The 14,011-nt window shown below is 35.9% G+C and overlaps 1 protein-coding gene across 2 annotated transcripts in view; it reads right to left on the reverse strand.

Moving 5' to 3' along the window:
• LOC121416328 (peptidyl-glycine alpha-amidating monooxygenase B-like) overlaps nt 1-14,011 on the reverse strand; it is a 50,001-nt gene that overhangs the window by 14,209 nt on the left and 21,781 nt on the right. For both annotated transcript variants that reach the window (XM_041609891.1, XM_041609890.1), the window contains exons 7-13: nt 12,901-12,949; nt 8,232-8,299; nt 7,250-7,410; nt 5,788-5,888; nt 3,695-4,152; nt 2,868-2,997; nt 1,655-1,768 (exon numbers count right to left, since the gene is read on the reverse strand). In XM_041609891.1, coding sequence (XP_041465825.1) covers nt 1,655-1,768; nt 2,868-2,997; nt 3,695-4,152; nt 5,788-5,888; nt 7,250-7,410; nt 8,232-8,299; nt 12,901-12,949 — 1,081 coding nt within the window. The remainder of the gene's footprint in view (nt 1-1,654; nt 1,769-2,867; nt 2,998-3,694; nt 4,153-5,787; nt 5,889-7,249; nt 7,411-8,231; nt 8,300-12,900; nt 12,950-14,011) is intronic.

Consider the following 14,011-nt stretch of genomic DNA (forward strand, 5'->3'; position numbering starts at 1 on the left):
GCCAATAAAAATTCCCTGATTTTTCCCTCATTTGGGGCATTTTCCCCTGATTTGAGGTATTTTAAAATCAAATTCCCTGATTTTCCCCTGACTGGAAAAGGGTAAGATAATTTTCCCTGATGGGCTTTGAACCCTGTCTTTGCTTTAAGACTACAGACAGAATAATAATTGATACTTTCATATCTTTAATTCATGCATCGCCTTCTGTGATAAAGACAAGATAAAATATGATTCTTTCTAAACAATGATGACACAAAGTCTTGTCACTTGAGTCATTATCTATTGCAGGTTAGAATCACCATCATCGTGAAATTACTTAAATTTGATTTCATTTCATTAATTCATTGATCCATTTCTGAGAGAGTTGTACAATACATGGAAAAGTATATATACAGTGCTTATCAAAAAAAGTTTACACTTTGAAAAACCCTGGGAATTAAAAAATATACAACATGTGTGTAACTTTTCACATATATTCTTGGGTTTGGGCCTCATCTATCCAATAAGAGTAATAATTTTGACAGAATGTTACACTTGAATGAGCACTGTCCATTTTTGTAAAGCTCGCAGAAATCTGCGTAGTAATGCTTGTTTTCACGCTGTGTCAAGGGGAAAAGGTGAAATCAAACTTACCTGCAAAATATTTCTCATGCATTTACCTTGCACTCTTAGTCAATTGGGGTAAAATGGATACATGCAAACATTTTGTAACAACTTTGCCAACAAAATTAAAATTTTAACACTTAGTAAGCACAACCTTTTCCCTTTTTGTGCCGGCTGGATCTGAGGACATAACTACATAGCGACATAAACAAAAGCTTATATCAGGCATCTCCAACATTTTTTTTTTCACTATTAAAGTTTTTATCACTTAAAGTGGGTTAACATTTCATATTTGTTTCTCCACACTTTTCTGAAACTTGACAATGATTAACAAAATGAAAATCAAGCCTATGCCATTCCATGAAAATCACAGCTCAGTGTAAAGCAAATATCGTCATGATGGCCTCGGTGTGTAGGGGAGTGGGGTGGGCGCAATGGCACTCTTCGAAGTGTTTTGGGCAAGGAAACAAGTTAAAAAGGTAAAAGATATATTCAAATCAATTTCACTAGGTAAATTCTATGTGTTCCTTATGATTAAGGTCTACTTTCATTCGCATAACTATTTCAAAGTTCTGCGCAAATCATTTTTTGCGAACTTTTCAAAAGTAAGTGGTGCTCACTCAAGTGGAAATATTTTTCGATAGTTATTATATATTGTCATTTGCTTACATGGATCTGTACCAATGTTAAAATGTCAAAAAATCTTCAGGATATTACAAATGTATAATTTTACAGGACTTTTTCTAAGTGTTAACTTTTTTTGATACACACTGTATGTAAGTTGGCAGGGTTCCAACATAAGCATAGCTTTAACTGGTGCCACATGGCGGTAAATAAATACAAACACATAATAATCAAAATAACCAATGGGGGGATTGTAATCAACATAAAATTTGAGCTCATGAGGGCAACATAACAATTTCATTTGTCAGAAGGGGGGGGGGGGGGAGGGTGCCATGAAACAAAATAAAATCACCATGTTGAATTCATTCAAGACAATTTCTTTGAGTATGTGATAATTTGCTTGTATAAAGAGATGTGAAGTACTTACTGATTTGCTCCCCACTGACTGAGTACTTTGCCTGTGCTAGAATCATATTTGATGATTGTATTATTTTTTATTGGTCCTTGATTAGACTGAGTGAAGACATCTCCTTGAAATGAACTAAAATAAGGAAACAATCATGAAAATTACGAGACTACACACTTTACACTTAACCCTATATAGCCCGGGCTATTTTGAAATTGCATAGCCCGGGGGGGGGGGGGCCTATTAGGCCCCCCCTCAGATCTCGGCCGTTTATCGACCGATTGCAACCAAATTTGGTGTGTAAATGCAATGGAATCAAGCATGTTAGTAGCCAGTCATGTAATCTAAAAGACAGCTCACTCAACTGTATTGAAATTGTATAATTATTACATTATAATAGTAATTAATTATGCGCATATGCTAATTTTTCGCGATAATATTCTTGTTTCCTTTCGTGTTTTTCTAAATTCTTATGTATTTCTTTGTTTTTAATTTTTTATGTATTTCTTTGTTCTGAAATCTCTATTTTTTATTGTTTTTTTAAATCTAGAATAGTTGGTGATAGCCCAAAAAGGAAGTTATGTGAGGAAAAAAAAGAAAAAAACATTCATCTGACGACATTTCTTGTAAAACCCATACATTGTACACACAAAAGTCAATGGAAATTGCCATTTTCGGTGACATTGGTCACGAATATGTGCTATATCTCCGCAAGTACACCCCCGATATTCGCAAACAGGGTCTCAAAATGTGCGGGAGATGTGAAAGAAAAAAGTCATGAAATTTCAGCGTATTATTTTTTTGCATTTAGAAATTATCGCGAAAAATGTCAAGGGGGGGTGCCTTTTAGGCCCCCCCCTCCCGGGCTATATAGGGTTAAAACTTTTATTTTAATCATGTGTTCTTTATACAAATACATTTTTTATTTTCAGTTCAGGAAACATTAATCTTTGACAGTTTTTCATGATTAATTTCACTTTTTAGGAAACATTTTTGAAATTACATCTGACTTTTGGTTAGTACAGATTCATTTCTATTTCTATATTATTTTAGTTTTTTTTTTTTTTTACTTAACAGTACTAATACCAATCACTTCAGTATTGCAGGTCTAAATGCTGCAATAGTATTTAACTTACATGTAGCAATCATACTTTAATGTGCATTCAAAAGGCAAATAAAATATCTTCCATCTTTTAGTTATCATAGCAAGGATCATTGAAAAGTTGGTACTCACTGAATATCCCATGGTCTTGATGCACGATGAAAGATGTGAACGTTCCCTGATGAATCAACAGCGACCCCTGACACTTGACCTAAGGTCACTTCATTATCACTAGATGGCCATCCATCAATATCAGATACAGCTGCAATATAGAAATCAACATACACTAGGGGTGTGAGAGATCACAGATAAATATAGCTGAAATAAGCAGAACTGTCACACCCCTGTTAGACAGTGTATACAATTACAGAAAAAAGTAAGCATATTTACAATAAAAGCTTTCAAATACCATCCTACCCCATTTGGATGAGCTTTTTCTTCTCTTTTATAATGATTGAACAGATTTTGATAGTCTGGTATACGTTATGCAATATTTTTTTTTTCTTTTCAGAATATACTGCATTCTAGTGTTTTGGATATCATATTAAACAGTGACAACACTGTCGCATACTCCCCTTATTCTGATGGGCAGAGGTACATGTAAATAATGTCTCTTAAAAAGCTTCATTTAAATCAAAAGATGGGGCTCAACTACTGCCCTTTGAACAACATAAAACTTACTTCGGAGCAGTCTTAATAGTTATGTTGAAAAAATCATAAGTGATTTTATAAATGTTAACTTCAAATTAGAACTTTCCATTATAGAATTTTTGAGATTAAATGGAAACTAAAACTACGAGAATCTTTAACAAGATGCTTCATTCACAGAAATTTCTGTGTTTGGACTTTAACTTTTCCACGAAAAAAAGGCCCATTAGCTGTTGGGAAACATTATGTAAGTAACAATAGTTATCAGTCAACTACAAACCCCAAAATAGCTACAAATTGAAGCAACTTACTAAATGATTGTATTTTGCTTGATATGATTGGTTGAGTAACTGTATTACTGGGAGCAACCGGAGTAGAGTCTGATTCTGAATCTGGTGGAATGATGTCAACAGGCTTAGAGGTTACTGATGGTATTTCCTCATCACCACCATCCTCATCTTCTAAAGAAGGGGAAACATAATCAACATTGCTTCCATCTTGTAGGTAACTCTGTTGACCTTCATCATAATCTTGTTGATTATCATAATCATAATAACGATCCCATGGATCAACAGGAGCAGGTCGGTAACGAGAATGAGGTTCAGATTGAGAGTCAGGTTTCATGACAGGGATGAGATTGGAACCAGGAGGAACGGATGAGAAGAAGCTGCTTGGAGCAGGTCTTCCACAAGCTTGGAATGCTTCACCACGGGTTGCATCAGTGTAATACATTAGATACAGATTGCACATTTCATCATTGTGTGTGGCTCTGCACATCATAAAAAAAAGGAAGGAAGAAAAAAGTAAGTCAATTGCAAACAAGTATAAATGTAATACACTTGTGCTCAAGTTAGTAAACCCCACCATACGATGCACTTCTCCATGCTGAGTGTTGAATGTAGAAAACAACATTACAATGCTTGGCAAGCCCGGGGGAACAAACTTAATTGAATGTAATCATTTAAGCTGACATCACAATTAAATGTCTAAAACATAGCAGAACCTCAACACTCTACATATGTTCATTTATTGGTAAGGTTCACTAACTTTTGTGCACCACTGTACGTACATGTACAGTAGTAGGATTTTACAAAAGCTCATGATGATGATATATATAGCAAAAGCCTATTATCTGGGGGGCGTTTCATGAAAGGACTTGTCAGACATTTTATCCGACGAGTCCCATTTTCTCCGACAGTTACCATAGTAACAGTACCTCTCAGCCAATCAACATCAGAGAAAGATGTCAGATCTGACAACTTGTCGGATGAAAATGTTGATGAAACACGTCCCTGGTTTGTTTATTTTAATCAGCTCTTTAAATAACTCCATCAAGGGGTTAATTAATGGACTACCCTGAATAATCAAGCAAATAAATAAGAAAATGCTCCCTTTTAAATGTTTAGGTTGAATTCCCCTTCAATGATTAAGGTACACACATTATTTACACAATGACTAATTCAATACAAGTACATGTTCAAGGATGATAATCCATTTTATTAGAACATGTTAACCCTACAATGTATCTAGGCCGGGGTATTTTGGGAGTTCATATGGCTCGGGGGGGGGGGGGTGGCCCCCTTGAGATCTCGGCCGTTAGCCGTGCGATTGCGCCGAGAATTGGCACGCAGGTTGTCTGGGACATAATCTACAAAATTGTATAGTAATTTATTTCATGCAATTAAGTGATTATGCTTATTTATGCATAATTAGTATGCAAAATCATACTTTCCCTCTAACTCCCTAAATGAAGCTCCAAATGTTCTAATTTTTCGTTTAGAAACTCCTTGTGGTGTTCTTAGCAGGTGTACATTAAAACAAATGTGATATCAGATCAATTTCTTATGTATTATATTGCTTTTTACAATTTCTTATGTATTTGTTTGTTTCTTGGACCTTTTGTTTTTCATTGTTTTTTTAATGAAATTTGTTAGGGACTCTTCTGAGATCATAAACAGTACAAAATAAATATATTTGGACCAGCAAAACAAAAAATAATGATTATCATACATTTATGATTTTTGGTTGAAAACACAATTTGCATTGACTTTGTACACGAAATCACGTCTTTGAGCAATTTTGGGTCTAACATGCACTTGCATAATGTTGCGTAATTTCGAAACCGCGTACTCGGGTGACCGAAATCGGTTTCAAAAGTTATGCAAGACTTGAAAGTAAAAAGCCAGCGAGTGGCGCGGTCAAGAAATTTCGCACGGCGAAAATATTGCGCGAATCGTTGAGGGGGGAGGGCCTCCTGGGAGGCCCCCCCCCCCCGGCCTGGATAGTGTTAATGCTCAACTGTGTGCTGAACAATGCAATCCCCAATGCTAATAAAAGAGACATGAATGATAAGTTGCCCCGGCATGAAGACTGGCATCTAAAGGCCTTGTATTGTCTAGCTTACCCTGCATACGTAGCGACGTCTTTGTCCGAGTCATAGGTACATCTAGCAGCAAGGATATCACCAGGCTGAATAGTATAGGATTCTTCAATGGGATAAAAGGCCTAACAAAACAAAACACATAAATATCATCATTACACGTATATACAAAGGATGCAGAAAGTTTTAGACAAAAATAAATAACTTGGGCTTTACATTTAGGTACATCTCTCAACTGGACTTTTAATCAATATCTCATTTTTTCAGTCACATCAGTCAATTTAGAGTTCATTTTTGGTAATTCTTAAAAACAATTTTACAAATACATTATTGGTATCTAAGAACCAAGTGGACTTTGAAAACATGACCATGTCACAAGGTGAGAGAGAAAAGAATACAGGCTTGAGAGATTATATTTCTAGAATGCTCTCAGATTATTAGGAGACCTTCCAGGAGACCCAGTATTCGGATAGATACTACAAGATACAAAATCATTTGGTTTTGACCATATGGACCCTTATAATACAGGAAGATAAAGCAGATAGTGAAGAATTGCCATGGCCAACCCCATAGAATGAGACACAAAACAAATAAAAAAGCTACTGTTGATGCTGGGGAATTTGATTTATTACCTCTCTTTGTAATGGATGAAGATGGTAGGAGGATGGTCCTACAATAGAGTAAGATGCTTAGAACAGAAAAGAGCCCCATCATTTGCTTATTTTTTTTTGCAATTTGCTTACTTGCAACCCTGAGAAATTATGTGCAAATAATAATTAAAACTAGAAATTTGACGTGTCCAAATGACACAGATCCCCCGCCTAACGGGATCAGAAATTCATTCAATACTTAATTACTTTTAATAATTGAAGTTATCATGAATCAGAAATTCATTCAATACTTAATTACTTTTAATAATTGAAGTTATCATGCGGAAACCAACTCGCATATTTAATTAGCTGTGACCTTTGACCTGCTGACTACAAATTTGAACCCAGCCTGTACTTTGTTGTCATCTACATATACACCCAAATCTTGTTTAATCTCTTGAATATTTCATAAGTTATCATGTGGAAACCAACTTGTACATTTAATGAGCTGTGACCTTTGACCTGCGGACTCCAAATTTGAACCTAGCCTGTATTTTGGTGTCATCTATCTAAACACCAAAATTTTTTAAAATCCTTTAAATATTTTTAGAGTTATTGCGTGAAAACCAAGTGGAGGGACAGACGGACGGACAGATAGACGGAAGGACGTATGGACAGGGACAATGCTTAATGCCCCCTCCAGACATCGCCTGCGGGGGCATAAAAATGGGTTACTTCCGCATCTCCTTTACAAACTCACACATACCAAAGACACACAAGATGTAATCTCACCCACAATATGTTAAAGGTTTTGTTATGAGTACGAAACTCTGTGCATATCTGTCCCAGAAAGTTAGTAGGATCACTTTGGAAGGAAAGAGTAAAAGATGGTATACCTGTGGCCACTTAGGGTTTCCTTTGGCAATGACTGTCCATTCACCATTACGTATGAGATAACCAGTGATGACTTTACCACGATCATGAGCATGAGCTCTGAAGGCAAATGGATGGATGTTGGCAGAACTGTCATACTTACAAGCAATATCAACATGAGTATCTGGATAGAAAACAAAATAAATATTAACATGAGTGTCTGGAAAACAGAAATTTCTCTTCTAATCTCAGAAATTTCCTAAAGTCTTGGGCACTTTTGGCAGCAATTCAAATTATTCTATGAAACATATTTCTCTTTATAGTTTTTGAACTTCTACATGGGCTAAACAATGTGAGATTGAGAAAGCTGTAAAGAAATGCTACATACACTAAAGGCCAAAAGGTGTTAATCCTTTTGTTACAAAGATTGGTAGATCTGTGCCATACTTATGCTGCATTTCTTATAATACCAAGTACAGTAAAATTATCTATAGATTATCAATAATAGACAACCTAGGTCTAAGCTTTGTCTGACCAGGGCCCTATGACATATTCATTGGGCTTTAATATCTTTAGGATTGGTTGCATTAAATATTGTGTATAGTCAATCATAAACATCAGCCCCACAATCAATCACTGAGTTTTGAATTACACTGACCTGAAACATTCTGGCATACATGATACCATCTTCAGGTCCTCACACTTTCACAGATTTTCCTATCCTTACCAGTGATCATTAAAAGTGTATTGTCACCTCTTGTTTTCAATCATTTATAGAATTTTTCTTTTAATCCCAAGTATTTAACAGAACACAGTGTGCTTTGAAACACCAGTAGTAAGCACCTTTAATATGTATTAAACTATTCTCACAAAAAGAATAAAGTATGACATTAAGAAGAAGGTGAAGGGCTGTTTACAATGACCTGTAATTTATGAGTAGGTATTTCAATCTTTATCATAGCACACTATACAATATAAAAATAAATCACTCAAATGAATACTTACTTTTAGAATGAGGAGGAATATTAATATCACCAGACCAAAGCAAGTAAATTCCACCAATGAATGGCTGTCTGTATCATACAAAAAAAAACAGAATGAAAGTCCACTGAGAGATATATTTCAGAATAATAGCATGTACAGTATTTGCTGGTGCAATACATCAGAGGCTTGAAGGGCATTCTATTGCCTGTTTGTATTCTAAGGGAGATGTACAAATAGCGTGAAACAATAAAACAGTCTCAAGGACCCATATTCTGCACTCTGGACTAAATAAAATTCTATAAATTCAAATTAGAGGTTCAATCTACCAGCTGATAGGATCATACTCAATTCAAATTAGAGGTTCAATCTATCAGCTGATAGGATCATACTCAATTCATTCACAAATGTCTGGGGATGAAAAACAAATCAAAAGAAAGAAAACATCTTTTCTTCCCAGTATTGAGATTGATCTCAAGATTTTGATTCAAATATTTTTTCAATATTATCGAGCATTTACTACAGAATTCAGATACTTGTTTTGATTTTTTTGAGCATTACAGAATGGCTCCAAGACAGAGGGAATGCCCCTAAAGAGAGTAGACTTTTAATATTTGTAAGCATTACCATATACCAAGACAATCTATCCTAATGAACATGAATGCAGGTAAGTTACTGGTTCAACATTCCTTGACATGAAAAAAGCATTCGATACAGTGGATCGTCAGATTGTATTAAAGACGCTGGAGTATGTGACTTAGAACTTGATTTGTTTACTTCTTACTTCCATGAAAGAAAGCAGATTACTAAAGTGAATGGGGAAAACTCACAAGTGGATACTCTCAAGTATGGGGTGCCATAGGGGTCAATCATTGGCCCCTTAATATAATGTATATCATGTAAATTTACCACTCTCAGTCACCCAAACCTCCAACAAAATAAAAGTGAATATGTATGCAGATGATGTTATCCTTTTGTTTGATGGAACATGTAAAAATGACTTAAAAATATGCAAAACAGGATTCCTCATGGCTGAAAGACTATGAACTAACACTCAATATTACAAAATCTAAGTTCATGGTGTTTGGCACCAAGCAACACCTCGGTTCCTTTAACAACATTCATCTTGACACGAATAGAGGAAATTGAAAGTGACATAGTTCAAAAAATTAGGAGTCTATCTACATGAAAATTCTGTCACAGCAAAGAAAATATAAAAAAGAAGTGGAATTCTTAGAAGGTTGGGGAAAGAATATATTCCAAACTTCATGTTCAAATTGTTATACACCTCACTAGTAATGCCTCTTTTCAACTTTTGTGATGTTGTTTGGTCCAATTGTTAAGTCTGGTTGCTAGACTTGTAAAACTCCACAATAGACTTGCCAGGATGATATTGGGGGCTCATCCCAGAACCCATATCCATGAGCACTAAATTGGAAAAACATGCACTCCAGATGGGATTCACATATAGATTATGTGAGGTTTATAATGTGTCAATGGATTGTCTCCATTCTTGTCAATCTAAATTGCAATGAGTCATGGGAAACATTTTTCTGCCAAACTTCATTGATGTATGGAAGCAAATACTCCCAAACGTGTGAAAGGTAAATGTAGAAAGAGAAACATTTCTATCACTCACGAGGCTTTGACTCTCTCAAAGAAGAAGCAGAGATTGTGGAAAAGATACTTAGATTATAGGAGTTCTGTCGATTACAATGTTTATGCTCGTGCACGAAACTCTCTACGAGATATGACTCAGGATCTGTGCAATAACTTTGAACTTCAGCTTGCATCGGAAGTCAAATCTAATCCCAAATCTTTTTGGAGATATCTTAACAGCAAGACGAAGAGTAGAAGCAAAATAGGCAACCTACATGTATCTAAAAGTAATGGATCAACAGCTACTTACATTAGGAGAAAGCTGATGAATTAAATCTATAATTTAGTAGTGTTTTTACTTTTGAAGATACTTCATGTATACAAGCTCCCTTTGCGTATTCACATGACATTTTGCTTGACACTGTTACTTTTCCACCTGCTGCTGTGAAAAAGAAGCTATTATTGTTAAAGAATAGTAAATCAGCTGGACTGGACAAATTGCATCCACGTGTATTAAAGTAAGTAACTGGCAGACCAGATTAGTGAACCACTTGCCATGATTTTCAACTAATGGAATTTTGTCACTAATGGAACGTGTCCTCCCTTTAGAATGGAAGGCAGCAAATATTAATGCCATCTTCAAGAAAGGTAGCAGAAAGGATGCTGGTAACTACCGGCCCATAAGTCTCTCGTCTTTGGTGGTGAAAGTTATGGAATCCATTCTGAGAGACGCCATTGCCAAGCACATGAGTCATCAGCAGCCGTTTTGTGAAGCACAACATGGATTTGTACCTTGCCGTTCATGTACGACACAGTTGCTTTGCCAGCTTGAAGATTGGACCAGAAGTATTGATTGTGGTGATCCTGTTGACGTGATATACCTGGACTTCAGAAAAGCCTTTGACTCTGTTCCACACACCAGACTCATAAGAAAAGTTGAATCTTTTGGAATACTTGATCCCCTTTTAACATGGGTCAAGGCCTTTCTTTCTGAACGTTTACAGCGCGTTGTTGTTGACGATCATAAATCGGATTGCAAACAAGTACTTAGTGGCATACTGCAGGGTAGTGTGCTCGGGCCAACCCTCTTTGTTATGTATGTAAATGATCTGCCAAATGTTACTTCAAGCTCTACACTATTATACGCTGACAACGCTAAGATATATGCCAGAGTACCAAATTCTGACTGTAGTCAATCACTGCAAGATGATTTGAATGGCATTGAGAAATGGTCACTCTCATGGCAGCTTCCTCTGAACTCTGATAAATGTAAGACTCTTCATATAGCAAATAACAATATCCATCGTTCACACTCTATGGATAATTGTTCACTGGTTGATGTCAACTGTGAGAGGGATTTCAGTGTTCTCATTGATAGCAAAGTCACATTTCATCAACATGTATCTGCATCTATAAAAAAAAAACTAACCAAATATTGGGCATCATCAAACGTGCATAGTTTGTGAACATTAAACCGGATATATTCCTGCCCCTGTACAAGGCTCTTGTTCGACCACATTTGGAGTATTGTAGTGTTGTGTGGAGCCCTACATTCATCACCGATGATAGAAGGATTGAATCTATTCAACGTAGAGCAACAAGACTATTTCCAGGATTTAGCTCCTTATCCTATAGTGAAAGACTTGTGAAACTAAATGTGTACTCCTTACATTACTGAGAACGAGGGGACATGATACAAGTATTTAAAATATTGCATGGTAACTATAGACTGAGTCGATCCAGAATCCCTCTTCATGAGGTCCCAGTACCAGGGAACAAGAAGTCATCCCTTCAAACTGTTCACAACTCACTGTCGGTTGAACGTCTGCAGCAAATTTTTCATTAAAAGAGGGATCCAAGCATGGAATAGTTTGCCTGCAACACTAGTAATGTCTTCCAGTATCAACGTGGATTAAATTCTTTTTGGTCTACCAAATATTTTGAAATTGTCTGACATCCACGCCCGCATGGTACTGTTTAGACTTATAATCATGCATCAAGTGTTTACGACTGGGAGATCCACAGGACTACCTACTCTCCCGTACAGATGATGATGTATTTAAGCCAACGTTTTACCAAACCCAAATACACGATTCAAACACATTCAAGATCAATTGAATCCCTCCAACAAACAGGTGTAATTGCTATGGAGAGTGGTAAAAGAACAGAACACTTCAGTACTTAGGAACAAAGAAATTAAATCTTCTTTTTAGTGCTTCATGAAAGAGGAGATCAGCTTCACCTACTCATTTAGCCTATTATGTGTTATTCAGGATGTTGAATAATAGTAATTGTTTAATCTTTTTGAGTCGTTAATTTTGTTTACATTCTGATTATGTTTATTATCGAGTGTGGATGGTTGTATCACACCTTTTCAACCCTCCAAAAGCTACCCCTTTTCTTCCCACTCTAACCAATCCCTCTCTCTTTCTCTTCCCCACACCTCCCCTAATCTTATTCTCTCTCACTTTCTCCCTCTCTTTCCCCTCTCAATCCAAATATGTGGTATCACCAATGATGAACCAACATTTTCATTGTAAGCCTTTATTGTAAAAACAATTTTATGTTCATATGTACATGTACATGTATATATTGCTATATCTTGTCTGCCATATACATTGATATTTATTGTGAAGGGCCCTCAGTGATAGCATTTTGTAAAACTGGAGAGGATACCCTGTTGAAATAAAACTGGAAATAATAAATGTAATAACATGAGCACACTTACTTTGAAAAAATACACTGTACAATGTTTAAATTTGACATTTTCAGCTTCCCATCATTTCAACACAGGGTTTGTGTGGATTAGCTTAAACTAAATAAAATAAAGCTCATCGCACAGTTAAACCATATGCTAATTTCCTAATGGAAATGATGAAAACTAGTTTCAAATAGTACAGCTATTATCCCACATGTATCACAACAAACAACATGGAATTGTCTGTTTGGAGCATGGAACATATCAAAAAGGCAAATGACGGTATCTAGCAGTACACAATCATCAACTCTCATACAAGTGCAAACAAACATGTGAAGCACACAATTTTCCCCTCTCAGTATCAGATTTCAGCAGTGTGGACAAGACGATACTTACGGAGTATGAGTCATTGTAAGAGAGATGCCTGAGTGATCACCAGACGTTCCTAAGGGAAGAGAAAGAGGAGAAAAGATTACATAGATTCACACAGATTCATGCACAATTGCACATCATTCATAAATCATTGGTTTCTTAAACAAAATATGACCATTAGAATATAAGAACTAGTAGGGCAATTCCATGGTAATGGAATTACATGTACGAGTCAGAGAATTTTGGCTGTTAGTTTTGCTCACAGCAGCCAGATATCCCAATATTTTCCCATTTTCTGTACAACAATGCATGGCCACTCATGCTATACTCTAGACTAAGTTTTTAAACCTCTCATACGTTCAGATGCAAATGACTGATATGTGCAATATATGTGCAGAGTGTGGACAAGATGATACTGTTTATAATTACTTAATAGTAACAGAAATACCAGAGAAATGAGTCAATTTGCAACTTGCAAACTGCAACACAAAGTTTAGGAAAAGTTTCTCTGAAATCTAAAGGACACTACAAGTAGCTTCATATAATGTCAACTTTATTTTAAAAGCAAGATTTTTTTTAAATATCATCAACAAGGTTATATGATAGATCAAACTTTTTGGGAAGAACATGGTAATGAAATTACGCCTCTTTCATTCATGAAGGAAAATGTTACTTTTAGGCAATTACTTCATGTACTTTGATTCCCAACAGCATCCCAATCATGTGAAAGGAATAATATGCTCTTTCATATGATACCAGATTTGTCATGGTAGTACCTATATTCCTGAAGATATAGTAAATTTTACAATGTTTGGCAAGCGAACAAATTTCACTGAAATCTATGTAGTCAGGCAGCATATGTAATTTACTTCAACAAATTGGCTAAGTCTGATTTTTCACTTTTACGTGATTGGTGGCATGACAAGGAACAACTTTCAACTTGGTGACAAATTTCTAAAGGTCATCTTGATCATGTTAGTGGTCAAAATGGGGGTCATTAGGGGTCAATTTTTTTAATTGCCCCAATTCTGTCAAGGGACACATCAAATTGTTTGTCTTGTTATACTTAACAAAAAACTGTCCACAACCTCCCGTTTAAAAAGTTATGACCGGAAATGTCAAAAGGTCAACAAAC

This window comes from Lytechinus variegatus, chromosome 5, assembly GCF_018143015.1.
Source record: "Lytechinus variegatus isolate NC3 chromosome 5, Lvar_3.0, whole genome shotgun sequence".
Taxonomy (NCBI): Eukaryota; Metazoa; Echinodermata; class Echinoidea; order Temnopleuroida; family Toxopneustidae; genus Lytechinus; species Lytechinus variegatus.